Source organism: Poecilia mexicana, unplaced genomic scaffold (assembly GCF_051168715.1).
Source record: "Poecilia mexicana isolate PSO_F unplaced genomic scaffold, ASM5116871v1 scaffold_7, whole genome shotgun sequence".
Classification (NCBI taxonomy): Eukaryota; Metazoa; Chordata; class Actinopteri; order Cyprinodontiformes; family Poeciliidae; genus Poecilia; species Poecilia mexicana.
Window position 1 is genome coordinate 20,732,489 of NW_028263376.1, and position 17,748 is coordinate 20,750,236.

A 17,748-nucleotide genomic window follows, 5' to 3' on the forward strand; every position below is an offset into this window, starting at 1 on the left:
AAAAAAAAAAAAAAGATATGGTCTAAAAGAGGAATATATCTTGGCAGTTATTTCACAAGATGAAATGGTAATTTTATAGAATTTTGACCATTTTTCCTGAAGCGCAATAGTGGTGTCAGACACTTATGTGTGATTAAAAGGCATGGCCCGCAGTTTTAATTCATTTCAAAGATTCACTCCATTGATGTTATGGAGTGAATCTTCACTCGGTGGCTTACTTTTGCCACCGAACTCACGCAGATCTTTAAGGAGCTAGATTTAAGTGCTAATGTGCAGTTCTGTTGAAAAAGGAAATGTTCTACATCAAAAATACATAAACTGTTTCACATTATGATTTTTACAAAGCAAGGCATAACTTATTACAAGTAACTATTGCTTAAACAGGTTTGGTTGCACAATGTAGGATTTAATTTATACATTCCAAGCTTTCAAATATTTTTTTAAAATGTGATTTGCTCTTTTAGTAATAATGTCACATTGCTATTTTTATTACGAATAAAATGGACATTACATTGCATGCATTTTTACTATCAATAAAACTAAGTAGAACATGCCTATTAGAGATTATTTAATTCGAAAAACTAAGTTAGCAAACAATCACTTTCCAAGGTACACTTCCCACTCACAATAATGAGATGGATGCAGCGTCAACACTGCTTCCGCCTCTGGCGAAATCTCGCGAGATTCCAAATAGTAGGGCAAAGAAAATGGAATCCCATGCTAGCATGGTAGCTGAACGAATCTAACAACTACTGGAAAACAGTATCATATACTTCAAGGTATTGTATTCTTGTCTGCTTCTGGTGTTCGCAGACAGGATTATCAAATACAGTTAGCTTTAAAATGTAGTCCTTTGTTACCAGTTCACCGTCACGGCTAGCTAAGTTAGCTACAGACAACAACGTCGGACGCTTTTAACTAGTAGCCATTCTCCCCTGTGGCCTAACGGAATAATGTTGTCGAGAGAGCAGATAAATGATTTTATTTTTGCAATTTCTGGTTGAGGTCTGTTATTTAAATTTAGAAGACTAGTTTCATTACTACTTATCTAACTAGTGTTATCGACGTTCAGAATGCATTTTAATATTGTTAAGGGATATGAACAAATACTAGCACCACACTGTTTCTGCTCTGGTAAATAACATGACGAAATGTAGTCCAGACACAAGGGTCAAACGTTTAATTAACATTAACATCGAGGTTATAACGTGTATTCAAAGTACAGACTACAAAATTAATCATTATGTGTAGTTTTTATGCCGAATGCACATTTGGGATTAAACCTGAAAGGCCAGCTTTGCACAGATTACAGCAGCATGCAGATTCTTTGCCTACTTACAGATGAAAGTTTACCAGATATTTTTTCAAAATTGGACATCTTTACTTACTTTTGCTAATATTTTTGCAGGGGTAAATTAAAAACACCACTTCCCTATAAAATAGAGCTCAGTTGTCCTTTATGTTTCATCTGATGTAAGCAGTTTTTTTAATGGCCTCCCCGAAAAAGGAAAGTTATCTTAAAAACATTAGGCTTGCTTAAGTAGATTTTATTTAAAACATTTTTTGTTTATAATAATCCATTTTCATGAGTATTACTTTCAGATTTTTGTTTTCTCAATATTTTATTTAAATAAAAAAAAACTTTTTGTCACAGTAACTAACCAAAATGAAACCTGGCCCAGGTCAATTCTTCTCATTTGGCATGTGTTGCCATTTTATTCTTCCTACTTCCACAAACTACTTCATACCAATTCACTTCAGTATCACATCATTAATATTGCAGTGGAGTGTTTTTCATAATTTATAGCAATATTTATTGATAGAAATGCTCAAATCAGGCCTGTAATGTAACTTGTTTTGTTTTCAATTTTCTTTTTTGTAAAGTTTATAAAAGTGCCTTTTTCAATTTGTTCATATTTTTATCCTCTTAGGCACAATTAACTCAGGAAATATGAGTGTAAGATCTCAGGTCAAACCCAAATAAGTCTAAATTTACATCCTATTTGTAGATATTTATTGAACTCCTAGAACTCTATTTCCTTATAGTAGATTAAAAAAAACTGGTTTTGTCTGTTGAAGTGAATATAAATTGATGTATAATACTGCTACTGAGATGGTGTTTTTGGTTAAATTGTTTGTGAACAGGACTGCTGGCTACTGATGTCAGCATGGACACAGTAGAAAAGACCAATGCAGTTAATGACGATGGTGACTCAGGTTCAACAGGTACGTGGATGAGTTTCCTAAGCAAATGGCTAAAATGTCACGGTGTTGGTTCTATTTTTGATCATTCATTTTCCCTGTAGATGAACAGAGCCAATCAGGTGTGGTGGACTCCGGTGCAAGGCCGTCCTTGTCGCAGGTTAAAAAGTCCTGGGGCTTCAGAAGGACAACCATTGCTAAACGGGAGTTCATGGAGGAGGTCGGAGACCTGACCCACAATCCCCCGCCACTTCGAAGGGGCAGAAGCCGAAGAACCAATCAGGCGCCAGAGACGAACACAGAAGAAGATACCAAGCAGAAAGCTACTCGAACAGCTAGGAGTGTGATAGAGGACCTTCAGTGGTCTGCCCCTTCCTCCCCTGCGTCAGAGGACAGCAAGGAGCCACCAGAGACCTCTGCTGGAGGGAGCTTTGATCCCAGCTTATGGCAGGACTTTGGCTCTGCTTTCCACACAGCGTTCTCTCTGCTTGGTGGCAACGAAGGCCTGTCTTTGACAGATGCCCTGGCAGTTCCTAGTTTCTTTGAGCCTGCTAATGAAATTGAGCTCACTGATCCACAGCCTGTAGAAGAAAATGAGACCCCTGATAACCTGGATGAGATGGAGGTCACACAGCCTGTTGCTCCTGCCAATGCCGGAGAAAGAGAGAGCGATTATGTTGTGGTGATCTCTAGTCAGGAAGAGGACAGTGATGAAAAGTCTCAGATGCAAATTAAAGAACAGCTGGCCAGAAGCAGCAGGCAGGGAGACTCAAAAGCTCGAGGTGGGAATGGTGGAAGAGGAAAAGCCAGGGGGAGAGGGAGAGGCAGGGGAAGAGGTAGAGGAAGGGGGAAAGGTAAGGGAAGAGGCCGAGGCAGGGCAGCGGTGCTTCAGTCCATCATGGCAGTCAACGAAGACACAGACGATGAAGTGGTGCTTGTTAACGCAGACGAGCAGCAGGATTTACCCAAAGACGGCATCCAGATCGACCCACAGATCCCTCCTGAGATGGAATCAACATCTGCACACTTTGGTATAACTCTGAATGCTGCACTGCAGTCTGTCAGCACAGGCTGCGTAATCCTAGACAGCGATTTTAACCAAAGCGGCGCCATAACTCACGGCCAGTTTGATGATGCACCAGATGAGGTGGAAGGAGAGGAAGACAAGAATCAGGGTGAGACTACAGCAGAGATTTCCAGCATAGCAGAGAGCGAGGGACAGGACTCCAACGCCACGTGCTTCGTCTGCAGCCAAATGCACATTAAGAGGTAACAAAGTCTCTTAGCTGAGAGATTTGCATTCCTGTTTTTTTATGCCTGTTTCACTTCCTGAAAACGTCCGTTTTTCAGGTTCATGATCTGCTGTAGCAGCTGCCAGGAGTGGTTTCATAGCGCATGTGTCGGTATCAGTGAAACGTGGGACGAGACGACAGAGGAGAGAGACCAAGACTACATGTGTTTAACCTGCACTACGACGAGGCAGAGCATCATCCACCTAGAGTCGCACCTTGAGCCAGACCTTAGCTTTCCTGAATGTCTGACACTGAGTCCTCCTGCTGTGGAAACGGAGCCACAAGAGGAGCAGCAGCAAGTTGTCAAGGTTTGAATTTAGTTTGGATTGTTATCCATTCAACAAAAGGTTCAGAGTGAAGTTAAATGAAAATGATAGATGTTTTTGAATTTTGCTCTGATTTATTTTAAGATTTAGCATAAGTATAACAAATTTGAATGAGTCTGCATTTAAGTTGGTGATCTGTGTTTAGGAGGCTGTTTTAGTAGAGGAGAAGGAGGAAGAAGAAGAGAGGGAGGCTCTTACGATAAAGCCTCAAGTTGAAGCTGAATCTGAGGTGGAAACAAAAGCTGAAGTTGAAGCTGAGGGGGAAACAAAAGGTGAAGCTGAAGTTGAAGCTGAGGGGGAATCGAAAGCTGAAGTTGAAGCTGAGGGGAAATCAAAAGCTGAAGTTGAAGCTGAGGGGGAATCAAAAGCTGAAGCGGAAGCTGACCCTCAGTGTGAGATGGAGGCAGATGATTCGTTCCCTCTCTGCACTGGGCCTGGCTGCGCAAAACCAGCGCTACCGGACTCGGTTTACTGTGGCACCGACTGCATCCTTCAGCATGCTGCTATCACCATGAAGACTCTTTCCAGCCCTAAGGTGCCTAAATCCAAAGGACGACCTCAGAGAAAAGCTGCAGCAAAGGTGAGTAAATACCTAGACTAGGTGAAGCGTTTTAGAGTTAAGAAAGAGTTGTTTTGTAGATAATGGGTGGAATCTTTGACGCTGATATGTTTTAAAATATTCCTTCCAGGCTGAAAGCTCGTGCCGAACATCTAAGAGGTTGGCAAGAAAAGCTGTGGAAGTTGCTGATGAAGTGGAGGCGGAGGAAGATCAGGCAGAGCGGGAGGAGCCGTCCGCTTCTCCTAAAACCTGTGACCCCAATCTCACAGATGTTCAGTCCACTTCCATACCGTCATCTAACCTAAACACCACGTGTATGTACCACTCAGTACTCGTACACATTCAGGCAGTTTATTCACCATGCACAAAGCACCTCCTCAGATACTATAGAGCTGTCCTTCCCTTTAAATATATTGGCTACATAAAACAAACACACACTCCCTGTACATATACATTTACTCTCATGGATGACTGACAAGTAGCAGGGGTCAGCTCTGGGTAAGTATGTTCAATTTTATTGTTGCTCTTGGATTTAAATACCAAAAATGTTGTGTTGAGAGAGTCTTAATGCATCATATTAGGTAAACCCTAAAACAAAATGCCTGGCTACTTCTGAATTTCTGTGTTGATGCAACTTCATTTAAACTCCCAAGCTCTCTATAAATCTCAACTTTGAAGGATCATTTGAACAATGAACAAAACCTCACATGTTGGATACAACTTTCCTTTTTTTTTTTTTGGTGGGGGGAGCATTACTCATCATATGACCAGTAAAACTATCAAGATTCTTTCCCAAAGTTTTGCAATAGGATTTTATATTTAATCTTTATATTGTGCACCCATGTTTAACTTTCATTCAAGAGTAAAGTGCAGACAGGCTGCTCAGGCCTGCTGTCTGCGTTTCAAAACCGTTCCTTAGTGACAGTGTTTCACGTTTACTCTTAAAATATCTTAATCAGTTTTTACGGCTGCTTTATGAGAAACATTGCTACTCTCTTGCTTCGTTTTCAGTTTAAAAAGTAAACATGTTCTCACAACATTAAGGTCAGATCCCTGATACACGTTTCTGCTGGCTCGTTGGAAGCCCTAGGAATGAATCTGTCCTCAAAATCTGCATGTTAAACATCCCTCACTAATCACTTTCAGCCAGAATGAGCAGCAGTTTTCCTAGTTCTTGATTGTGACAATGTTTTTTTTTTTGTGACTGTACGGTTTTTGTGCATTTATGAAGCTCACACTTCATACAAAAAGCCTGGGAAAGCTCTCAAAGTAAATTAAACATACAGTAAATATTTACAGTACGAACATTTTTTTTGCACAATTTATCACCAGTTTTACAAAACATAATACTACTAAATGAATGTCAAAGTCCAGACTTAAATCCAGACCTCGTCCATCCAGTCAGACTGAGTTTGAGCTATTTTTCAAATTAGGAAAATAAATGTTATTTCTAGGCGTTAAAAAATGATTGTAACATACCACAATAAGAATATTCTACATATTATTGACACGAGTACTAAAAAAAACCAATTCATGCCACATTTTTTAGATTTTATGTGTGAAAAACTTTAAAAATCAAGTTATGTAAAAAGTTTTGAGGGCTATAAATGCTTTTAGAAGATATTTTACATTTTAAGGCTTCAATATTTGGGCGACACATTCCCTGCCCAGTTCCCAAAAGGTTAAATAAATGTTTAGTTAATGACGTTTAATTTCAGACTGCAACTTAAACTTCTTCTTTATGCTATATAATTATGCCATTCTCTGTTATTTTCAGAGTTGCTTCTTTTGATGAAGTATATTTTTAAGAAGGTATTTACTGTTTAGCAACCTGGTGCCACTAACTGGCAACGTTTTCCTGATATATTTTGAGGTTACATTTAAACACAATCCGAGTGTAACTGAAGCTTCTTGTTGCATTAGATGCTTCACTGCATACACGTAGCTTCTGCATTTTAAAACTCCCCATGTTCATGTCGTCTCAAAGTAGCTTTCCTGATAAACAAAATCTCACATTATGCTGTTTACGCTTCCAGTAACCTTAGTAGACATCTCTCTTTCTTCAAAATGGACGGAGAAATTCTTCGGCTGACTATTGAGAGGGCAGCTGCTTTCGAGCAGGAAGAGTTTGTTTCTACACATGGTACATAAATCTGGTATACACTGTTCGAATTAGAGTTTTGTGGCGGTGGAGGAAAGACTTGTCTGCACCAGTGAAAGGCTGTCCTCCTGCTTAGCCTCAGGGATGAGTAACAGTTCGTTTATACATTCAAGCCTCCGCTGGAGCAGAGCACCATTTTTATCTCGGCGTGGAGGGGGTGTGTTGAAAAGCTGAAGTTGGATGACAATAAGCCAACTTTGCTCTCAAGTGATGACATAAATACAGCAATGTTAGCTGTGTCAAAGTACTTTGAATATTTTCTACTCAATACATTACAGCATACACATTTCTTACATATACACACACGGACTGCTGCAAACTACTTTTTCTGAAGTTTTTTTTGAGATTTTTATTTATTTTTTATCAGGGTCAGCTTTTAATATTTTTTCTTTTGCATTTTTTTTTTTATATGATCACTCCTCAAACTCAAGTAGGTACTGACGTACCTAGTGTTGATGCTTGTACACTCAGCTGATCAAACTGCCAGAATTGCACATCTATTTAATATTTGATGGGAGTGGGAGTGGAGGGCTGTTGATGCCTTTCTGTTTCAACCCCTTTGTTAAAATACACGGATTAATTACAATAATATCAGGGTCCTGCCTCGGATCCGAACATTCTTGCAGCATTGGCCGAGTCTTGATATATACTGATGGCAAAAAGAAAACTTTCCCCACAACACCAGTTGTCCTGCAGTGTATCATAACCAAAGAGACAACCTGTTCTCTGCTCAGCACCTCGTGGAACCACTGAGCCTCTGGGTGTGCAGCTGTGAAGTGCTGGCACATTCCTGAAGAGGATCCCGACTGAACATCTGGTCCCTGGCAGGAATCGGTCAAGTCTCCAGCTGTGGTACACAACACGGCACACAGTTTCTCGCTGGGGTGGACATCAAGGAATGAGACAACCTGAGACAGCGTCTTCACTCCATGATCTTCCCTGAACAAATGTGATCACAGGGGCTGAGAGCAGAAGTTTTGTCCTGGTGAATCAAAGCACTCCATGTGATCTTTTTAGATGATCACTATTATTGCTTTATGGTCCTTATTCCAACTACATGTTTCTTTTCCATCAGTATATACACCAAAAAGCAATACAACCCAACTCATTTTACATAATACATCCTGTTCACCCAGACGTGGTAATTTGCTATTCTTTTGTGAGAGTAGATCCACTTTTTAAATAATGCATTAAGGAGGTTTTGGTTTCCAACACCTGCAACATAGGGCACTAACATCATGTCAACAGGTTGATCAGACATTTATATGGAATTTATAAAAGCATACAAACTAAATTATTAATATCATGCTGTCATATTTATCAAACGCTCAGTATCCACAAAATATTTTCAGCCTAAATACCCAACCATTTCAAATATTACTATCAATTAAACATCTTAGATTTTGAGCTTGTTAGATTATCATCAAAAGTCAGTAGTTATCTAAATCTAAAAAGGTGAATTTCCACTCTTAATGTGAAATCCCACACGTCAGTAGGGCTTAAATTCAAAAATTAAAAATGAATAAAATCAGAAGAGAAACTTCACTGTTTTTCTTCAATCTCAGTGCATTTGTTTTGTGAAAAGATCTGTAGAGCTCAGCATGTCGTTTATTGGAGATTCCTGAGGACCCAAGAAGATCTGAGATCATTTGAAGTTTTTCATCCAAGTTGAGGTCAAAGATTTGAGCAGTTCCTAGATTTTTGCTTGATAATTGTCTCAAACACAATTAAAGGTAACGATACTAATCACACAATACACAACATCGTAATGTTTTTTCCCCCAAAATGCAGTAAAAAATTATACAATAAAGAATTTGTCAGAAATCGGTAAAATACAAAAATACAATTGCTATTGTTTTGTAAAATACAAAAACAATAGCTGCATATATTTATATGAAGTTAGTAAGTTAATATATTCAGTAGAGATGGGCTGACTGTCAGTATATTATGAGCTACACGTGGCACAGCAGTAGTGCTATACTTACCCACACCCGTATGGGTAAGTATAGACACACGAGATGGCTACTGCACGTTTTCCGTTCCCACAAGGGAAAAAATAATCAACTGCTTCCAGCTATTGAGTCACAAAAAATAATGCCCTTCATGACTTGAAAAATAAAGGATTGCCATCTGTCACAATATTAAAGCTATAGTTGGCAGGCTACTGCCTGGCAACCTGAGTAGATAGCCTGACTAATTTACATGTTTAATTCTACATTTTTCTTCGCAAAATAAGTGCGTTCGTTCAATCCTTAAAACTCTCTAACGCATATTAGATTTTTAAAAAACATTTTTGTTGGTATTTTTAGTGAAGGTGTAGGTTTTACACTCAGCAGCAATGGTTACCAGTGGGAAACTACATAGATTTGTAACTTTAATTTGCCCCTTTTACGCACATTTAAAATGAGAATTACAATAACATGCATAACCTATAATAGCAAAGCATGGTTATAAGTAGAAGTGTTTTAGATACATAAACATATTGTGGCACATCATGCAGACATCAGTGTCTCAATGGACCAAGGGATCCAAAACCTTGTTTGGTCATTTCCTCAGTGAGGATAAGTGAAGTGAAAAGGTTACCATGCACGAATGAGCACCCTGGAGGAACTTCTGCCTGTTCTGCCAGACCAAGCACTACATTCACGTCAAGAAGATTTGAGTGGACTTCACAATAGGGCTCCATGTGAAACATGGACACTGTGGGTAAAACAAGGCTCCATGACTTCTACCCAAATTCCCAAATAAACGGTTTGCAGCCTTGTTTGCTATAATAAGAGTATCAACAATGGATAGCAGTCATGTGTATGTCGTCATTTTGTAGGAATCTCTCAGTGGACTGAAGATGGGCAGCATTTTGTAGAAAGGGTTGTCTGCTGCCTTTAACTTATCCACCAGATGAGTTGGGGCCATCATTTCATGAAAGCGGTTGCTTGTTGCATTTGACATGGTTTCACTTTAGACGTGATGGTCATATGACCAATACATGTACCTCCATTGAAGCCAGAAGTGGGCAGAATCACATCCATGTCCAGATCAAATACCTTCCCTTTGGTTTGTATTGAATAGGCATTTTACATTTCAACTGAGAGCTCCCTCCGAGTAGAAGGATATGTCAACACGAACAAATCAACAGGGTCGAGTTTAGTTTCTTTAATGAAATCTGCGGTGGGCCATAGGTCACAAACTCTAGAATATTGGATGTGGCTGGTAATTAAGGGGTGGGGAGATTATGTTTTTTTTATTTTATTGGGTTGCAAAGTTTCATTCTTATCTGGGCATTTTCTTGTAGGGCATCAGTATCTTTTGGGCACCTTCTTTTTCGGCTTGGCACTGTAGGAGACTCACCATCATCACAGGTCATTTTCTGTTTTTTTATGGCCTTTTGGGGTATCATTGATCTCAGGGCATCTTTTTCTTGGTCGCGTGGTCTCATTTATCACAGGGAACTTTCTTTCATTTGCCTTGATGCTGTGGGAGACTCACCAAGTAGTGGCGATGGTTTTCTTGCAACACAAAATGTTGCAGGAGTGAGAGATGAGGGACAGGGGCAACTGGGTGGATGGGTTGTGAGTGGAGGAAGATTGTGGGTAGGTCCAGACTCATTATATTAATATCATTATTATTCGGTTAGGTCACTTCTGCTTCACCATACAACAGTCTAGCAGGCAAATGGCCTGCTTTGGCTTGGAACTCTATCCGAGCAGTCGCTATAACCGTCACTTTCAGTTGTATCTTTTTTAACTTTAGAAATGATTGTAATGTAGCACACATCAATTTGGGGTTCTTTCAGGTGTAGAAGATATAAAACATATAGTAGTTTTAAGCTGTGTGGAAAAAGCCAACGAAATAAATAAAATAAACAGCCGAACTCTTGGCGCCTAGCATGGCAATGTGGAATTCTAGCGACAACAAATATCGCCATTCTTACATTTCTCTCCTTTTTTGCTCAAAAGACGCATGCAGACATAAAATTTCATATTAATAGAAGATCTTTTAGAGAATATATGTACAAAACATTTCAGGTAAATCAGTTCATTAAAGTATTTTACCCACTTCCTCTTGTACAAGTTTGAGGCGGACATTTACCTTCAGCAGTAATAGGAAATAAAAGGGTCTGACCATGTGACCATTCACGCTCGCTACATGAAGTTGATATTGATTAGAATAAATAACTTATTTTAACACCTCAATTAGCTACACAAAACTAGAGCAACACTTTATCCAGAGGTTTAAAAAAAAAAAAAAAAGTAAGGCAACAATTGTTACTGGAAGGATTAAAAGGGTTGGCTAACTAATAGCAGCTTGTTGGGTTTTTTTTTTTTTTTTACTAAAAGCAAAACGAAAATGTAAAACTGGCTTTGTTAAGAACCTAAAAACGTATTTGTATTTTTGCTCAAGTCTGAGTATATAAAAATAATGGATATATTTTACATAAGCATTCTGTTATGATTATTGCTTAATAATAGTAGGAATAATTGTTGCTTTTCTGCTCATATTATTAAAACACCAGGTCTTAGAATTAGACATATATCAAATTAATCACAGGAAAGATGTATCAACTTAATTTATTGCCTTTAAATGCAACCCATTGATTCTCTAAACTGTCAAGCAAAAATTTTAACACATTTTTTACAAAGACATGACAAATCTGATAAATGAAGTAATCTGGAAGAGCTACATTGTTGTGACTATTTGCGATAGCATGTGCGTAATACTTTGTCAGAAGTTATATTTGTAGCCTACTCTGGTTTTACCACTGTGACAAAGTTTAGCATGTAAAAGTTTAACAATTCAATTCATTTTCATCCATATAGTCACTGTGGTTTTGTAAACAGACGTATTTCTGTTTTGTTAATTTTCCCATTGACTTACAGTCTTAGTTGGCTTTGCTCCGTCTCCTGACTGTGCTAAGCCACGTTCTGCCGAGCAAAACACAACATCAACCCTGAAAGAAAAATTTTTGTTGACTAGTTGTAACTTGTATTATATCACTGACGGGGACAGTGATATACAGTGATATAATTTTCTGGCTATTTAATATTGCCAGGAAATGTTAAATATTAAAGAATTGCTATAGACCATAATTATAGGTCAGTTATAAAAGAGCAAGAACAAATGATCGGTTTGTGATTTTAATGTTTGTTTTGGTTAAATCATGACCTCTCTCATGGCAAGTTGAGGTCCATGTACTTCAGTCTAAACAATAAGTGCAATTAGTTTTATTTTTATTACACAGCATGTTGACTTATCTCATCACAAGCTGTAAAAAGGTTTGAGGGCGATGTAGTTCAGTTGTACACACGCCTATATATCCAGTCTCCATTATGTGCTGTGAAATTAGCTAGTGTAGCTTGTAGATTTTCTGTGCAGAAAGGGCACTTGAATGAGTTTTTCTTTCATTGTACTTCCTGAAATATAAGCTGACACTTTGTTTTGCTCTTCCTGTGTGTAATTTGAGAAAATTAGTCCAAAGTTTGACTGTTGTTGATGAGGGTCAGTGTTGGCAGCATTTCGTTTATTTTACAGAGCACATGTTCTAGAACGTGTTAGATTTAGATTGGTTGCATTGTAAAGTGTTTTACATGAAATCAATGCTCCAAGTAATTTTTGATAATTTAATCACTTCACAGCAGATGTCTAGATCAGCTGATGGTAACACACAAGCACCCTCTACTGGCCAAAAGAAAAACATCCATAGAGTAGGCCAAACTTAATATTCGTAGTATTTCAAAATTTATAATATCTGTGTGAGAGAAGATTTAAAAAATAATGGGAACCTCTGTGGAGAAATGTATTATAAAAATATAATTTCATAGTAATGAAGTGTTTAAAAAAGTACTTTACATACTTAAAAGAATTATCTTAAAAAATAGCTGCATTTGTGTGTCTGGAAAGTGAGAAAATGTGAATCAGAACAACCTAATATTCAAATGAAATAATTTAACATTTTGTAAGATTGTAATTAGCCATCGGTCTGATAGGGAATAGTTTTAGCAGAAATGTCGCATCCCTTCACAAGTGAACCTCCTTTTTTACTCGCACTGTTCCCTGAGCTGCCACACGTACGACTGTTTTGCACGACATGCAACTTTGCAGCAAAGGTTCAACCTCTTTATACATTCAAACATAATTATGAGTGTACATAGCTAAATACTGAATAAAATTTATACCAAAATATTAATTGTAAAAATTAAAAGTCACCTCATCAAATTCACATAAGCACCATTCATATACCTTTGAATTATTTTAGAAGTTGTTGAAATTAGAAATTCATTGACATTCATCTTTCTTTTTCTTTTTTAAGGAAAAGTACAACTAACTTTTTCATTCATGCTTTTCATATTTTTTTCTTGGTGGCTTTCAAACCTGCAAACTGAATGATTTTCACCAGATAGAGCTACTTTAGAACCATATTTAATTTTTATTATTTTACTCTTTCCAAGTATTTTTACAGTAATTAGTTTAAGCTTCATCAAAAATAGTCTGATATTTTATGGAGTACTATGGTTTAGGTAAATGGCTGCAGATTTTGTCCTTTTTTTAATGCAAACTAGTGACTATAGATGGCTACATAGAGGATCTCCACAAGATGTTTATATCACCTATTATTTAAAAAGGTGATTGCTACAGTTTCTGGGCTGTTTATTTATTGCAACATTTATAGCCGCAGAATTAAAACGGCAGATACCAGGTTAGGCTAAGCAGGCGTGGGAATTTTTTTAAACACATGACACTGACGACTGTTTCATTGTCCTGCTTGAACCCTGGCTTATAATGAACTTGGTCTTTGTTCTGAATAAGTAAAGACTTGGTCTGACTACAACCTGGTAGCCTCGATCATTTCTGACATCGTTTGAAACACAAATAATTGGCCCTAAACTACTCTGTCGCCCAAAACACATTATGAAAATGTTTTGGTATAAATGGCCTTTTTTATGCCACTGCAGACACAAGGTAGCCACTCTTCTGCTCTGACTAGTTAGACAAGATACCTATAAGGACTTTTTAAATCAGAGACTGGAGTTGTCGGGACATATTTTGCAAAGGTTTACACAATGTTTTTCACATAGTTAACATGCTGCAAAAGTTTCGTAAACATACCTTCTGGCATACTCGGAAGAAAACCACAAGCAAAACACATCTGTGTTAACATTAACTACAATATTTTATTAGACTCTGACCACAGAGGCAAACAGGATTAGGTTTAGGCTAAAACCACTTTTAGTTTACATGAATTTATTTGACAGATAACAGGGATTCCTGTTGACATTTAGGACAGCTTTAAAACTAACAACAACCTGGATAAAGTCAGAGACTCACCAAAGATGTCTAAGTCTACAGGTGATACCAAAGTCACCCAAGATAAAATAAGCATTTTGTCCACAGCTTTTTGGACAAAATTTGGAATCCTTTTAGGGATTAACTTTCACCAGACCTTTGCTCAAATATCTCCTAGAATTTATGGAATGCATACTAAGTGTTACATGTTAAATTGATGTCAAGATTTACTTACGAGTATATATTCTTTAGCTAGAATCGTGTGTATAATAAACCATGAGTCTAATGTACCATAAACCCATAATTATATCGATTGGAAATAAACGTTTAACAGCTGAATTTTCTGACTTTGTACCATACACTTAAACACTAAATGACATTGTTACCATTAATGATGCCTCTTTCTTTGGATCAAGTCAAGTAGCAAAATTAAATACAGAATAATCTTGTAGTTTATATTCCTGAAACAATACCTGCACAAACCTGACTATGCAAATTAAGGCCTGAACATTCTCCAAAAGAACAGAGGAATTAGTTCAACTCAAGGCGACATAAATAAAGTTCTTGTTAACAAAGACAAGTCATACTTATGAAGAAGTAAAGTGGAGAACTCCAAACACAAGAAAAAAATGTCCTGCCCAGAATGTGCATCAAGAACAGAAAGACGGCGTTTGGTTTTTGCAGCCTGGGAGAGAGGACACCTTTCTCTGTTCTTTCAGAGTATGTATTGGCTTTTAGTCTAAACAACAGAGCCTAAAGACTTTCATGAGCCGTTTACCTGGGTGATTGACAGGAAGTATGAATCTAATAAGATAAGAGTTGAAACACTTCAAAGGAGAACTCCTTCACTCCTTCATTTTACCTTCATTAAGGTAAAACATGTCTGTGTATAGCTTGATCAATTCAAAATTAAATGAGATGGTTGTAAATGCAAAAATTCCAGTTAATTCAAGAATACATAAAAATATCAGGACAGAAAACATTACAAAGCAAAAAATATTCAAATACACCCCATAAATAACAACTAAACAGGGGAAAAGAAGGTTAGATGTGGCTTACTTTCATGGACTCTGAAATGTGGTAATCGTGAAAAAGCGTAAGCCCGAAGAATTGATGGTGGAACATTTGATTTGTGTGATCCGAAAGAAAAGCATAAAGACAACTACCTGAAGAAAATAACCACATTTCCAAAGTCATTGACGATTTATTTTTGGAAGGGATGTTCAGTAAAGACAACAGAAGAGAAGGAATGCCATACATATATGCCGTTAATGCATATTATAAAAATTTTTGCAACTATTTCTTATCTAACATGATAATGATAAGCACATAGCATAGATAGCATAGCATAGATAACAAGGGAGTGGTTTCAGGAGCAATTTGAGTATTTGGAAAGACCCAAAAATGTCTTCACCTGCACTTCCAAACCACCTGACAGAGGTCAAGAAGGATATGCCGATAAGAAGTGGGAAATGCTAGAAAGATGCTTTTCCAAGCTTGCAGAGAAATAACCAAGAAGATGCAGGGGTGTAATTGGTGCCCAAAGTGCCAATTTTTTTTTTTTTTTTTTTTTTTTTTAAGAAATGCTGTACATGTAACTTGTTCTTAATAAGTCTACAAAAAATGATCAAATTTGTTAAGAGGCTCTAGTCCTTCACTGGAGCTGGTGTTAACCAGGTCTGATTTTGTCAAAGAACCGGTTTGATTCTCTGTCACCCAACAGCCACGTCATAAACATCTCATCTAGTTGATATTTGATCCTAGATGTCTTTTTTTGTTGTGGTGGATCACAGTGGATGGAAACATTTTAAAAAATACAAATCATATAATTTACCCCAGTTTCACAAACTGTTGCCTTAAGTTAACAACACGGTTTTATACAAAAAGGTGAAGGTTGTGAATAACACACAATCTTAAGCAGCTAATGTTTCATACACACCAAAAATGCTGAAAAGAAGGTTAAGCACAACTTAATCGGAAGTTTTATCAACACTACCTGTAGATAATAAGGGTAGCTTATAAGGCCCATTTACCTAAACTCTGCAGGTTTAGCTTGTGCTATTCTGCTAAACTTCATTTCATATACATTTCATTATTGTGAAGTGCTGTGCTGTTAAGGATTTATGTTTTAAATTTGACCAGTCAAAGATGATTGGTCAAATTTAAAACAGGTCAAAGGACCGGTTTGATTTTCTACCACCCTATAGCCACCTCATAAACATGATGGCTTTGAACCACGATGGTGTTTTTGATTGTCCATTTGCCATTTGTCCGTCTCTTATGTCCTGATGAAAGTGATAGTTTCCTCTGGTCCAGCGTCAAACTGGGTTTTGTCAACATTTAAATTGTTTGGAGCCAGAGGTTTAACTTTTTCAGTGGAAACGCAAAGAACTGGAACCGGTTTGGTGAAAATGGCCCTTTTGTCAGAAAACAGGATGAAAAACAAGGAACACAGAAAGAGCAGGAGTATATTTGTGATGTGCTTTAAAGCAAGTTTAAGTTATGAAACAATTTCCCAGATTTTGAACATCTCCACATGCTATGTTACAGACATTATCAGAAGCGTTTATCAGAACTGTAAATCTAGCAAGACTTGGTCATCTACCTAAGCTGTCAGGGTGTGGCATAGCACTGAACAGAGAAGAGACCAAATTCACTTTGGTAACATAGGACCTGTAGAGATCCGAATTTGTTGGGAGAAGAACTTCCAACAAATCTTGGCCTTTTTGGGAATGTATCAAGAAAGAAGAAGGGTGTCTGATTTGGTCACAGAAGACCAAAATTAAACTTCACATTCAAAATGGTGTGCATGGTGGAAAATTAACACAGGTGAAATGTGGTGGGGATGATTTTCTTCAGACATAGAAACTGGGCAGAGTTGATGGGAAGATGGATGGAGCTAAATGCAGGAAGAAAACCTGTTGAGACTCAAGATTTGCTTACAGCAAGACAATGACCCTAAAACATACAGCCGGAGTAACAGTGGGACAGTTTAGATCAAAACATGTTCATGGTCTAGTTAAAGTCCAGACTTTTTTTAGAAAACCATTAATCCAGTTTCTTGTATTTTGCAATTACACACTGCTTTGTTTTGGTCGATTCAAGAAAATCCCAATAAAAGGTATTAAAGCCTGTGGCTTTACCTATAGGCAATGTGGAAAATTTCAAAGGGTATGGAAAACCTTTGCATGTTTCTGTCTCTAAACTATATATAACCCATCTGCTGTGAAGAGGGAGAATCTGTTTGTGTAATACTTAGATGATTTGTTCAGTTCAGCAGAGGGGAACTGTTTAAATATCAAACTGGCCACAACAGAGATTCAGAATGCTTTCTAAGCAACAGAGTATTGATCTCTGAATCGAGAGGTGTCATCATTTTTTTGGACATTCGTTTAACCCAATAAAACATCTGCTTTTTAGAGAAAGCTAATAATAATAATATTTATTATATACTCTTTGTTTTGCAAGGTAGGCTTATAGATGGTACTCTTATTTTAGTATTGATCTATGTTTGCAGTAGTTTGTCTTAATGATGCAAAAATCAAATAGTCAATAATAATAGGATTATCTCTGTTCATTAAATGCACAAAAATTGAGAAATCACTTTTTTTTCGTGTGTAAACACCAACATACATCATGATATTTGTATTTATAGCTCAAGAACAAACATAAACATCAGTCAGCAAGCTGATTTTTTTGTGCAAAGTGTTTGTGCCACTTTTTAGTATGTTACATCTACAAATAATCCTGTTGAATTTACCGACCAATGACACCAAATAATTAAGAAGTGCTTTGTTATATTTCAGTTGGACAGAAGAAATCAGCTACACAGACACTGTTGATGTAAATATTCTCAGAAAGATGCTTCATCTCTCAAATACATTAAACATTATCTCAGTGTGTCTCTGCAGTTCACAAATTACATTT

The 17,748-nt window shown here is 37.3% G+C and overlaps 1 protein-coding gene across 3 annotated transcripts in view; it reads left to right on the forward strand.

Moving 5' to 3' along the window:
* The first annotated feature begins 660 nt into the window (after positions 1 to 660).
* Positions 661 to 17,748, forward strand: part of LOC106917474 (death-inducer obliterator 1-like) — a 30,341-nt gene continuing 13,253 nt past the window's right edge. For 2 of the 3 annotated variants that reach the window (XM_014986458.2, XM_014986459.2), the window contains exons 1-6: positions 662 to 779; positions 2,146 to 2,226; positions 2,307 to 3,471; positions 3,553 to 3,802; positions 3,966 to 4,400; positions 4,510 to 4,693. In XM_014986458.2, the coding sequence (XP_014841944.2) occupies positions 2,169 to 2,226; positions 2,307 to 3,471; positions 3,553 to 3,802; positions 3,966 to 4,400; positions 4,510 to 4,693 (2,092 nt within the window). In that variant the 5' untranslated portion in view covers positions 662 to 779; positions 2,146 to 2,168. Of the gene's footprint in view, positions 780 to 2,145; positions 2,227 to 2,306; positions 3,472 to 3,552; positions 3,803 to 3,965; positions 4,401 to 4,509; positions 4,694 to 17,748 lie in introns of all 3 variants that reach the window. The other variant, XM_088007225.1, reaches the window with a different exon arrangement.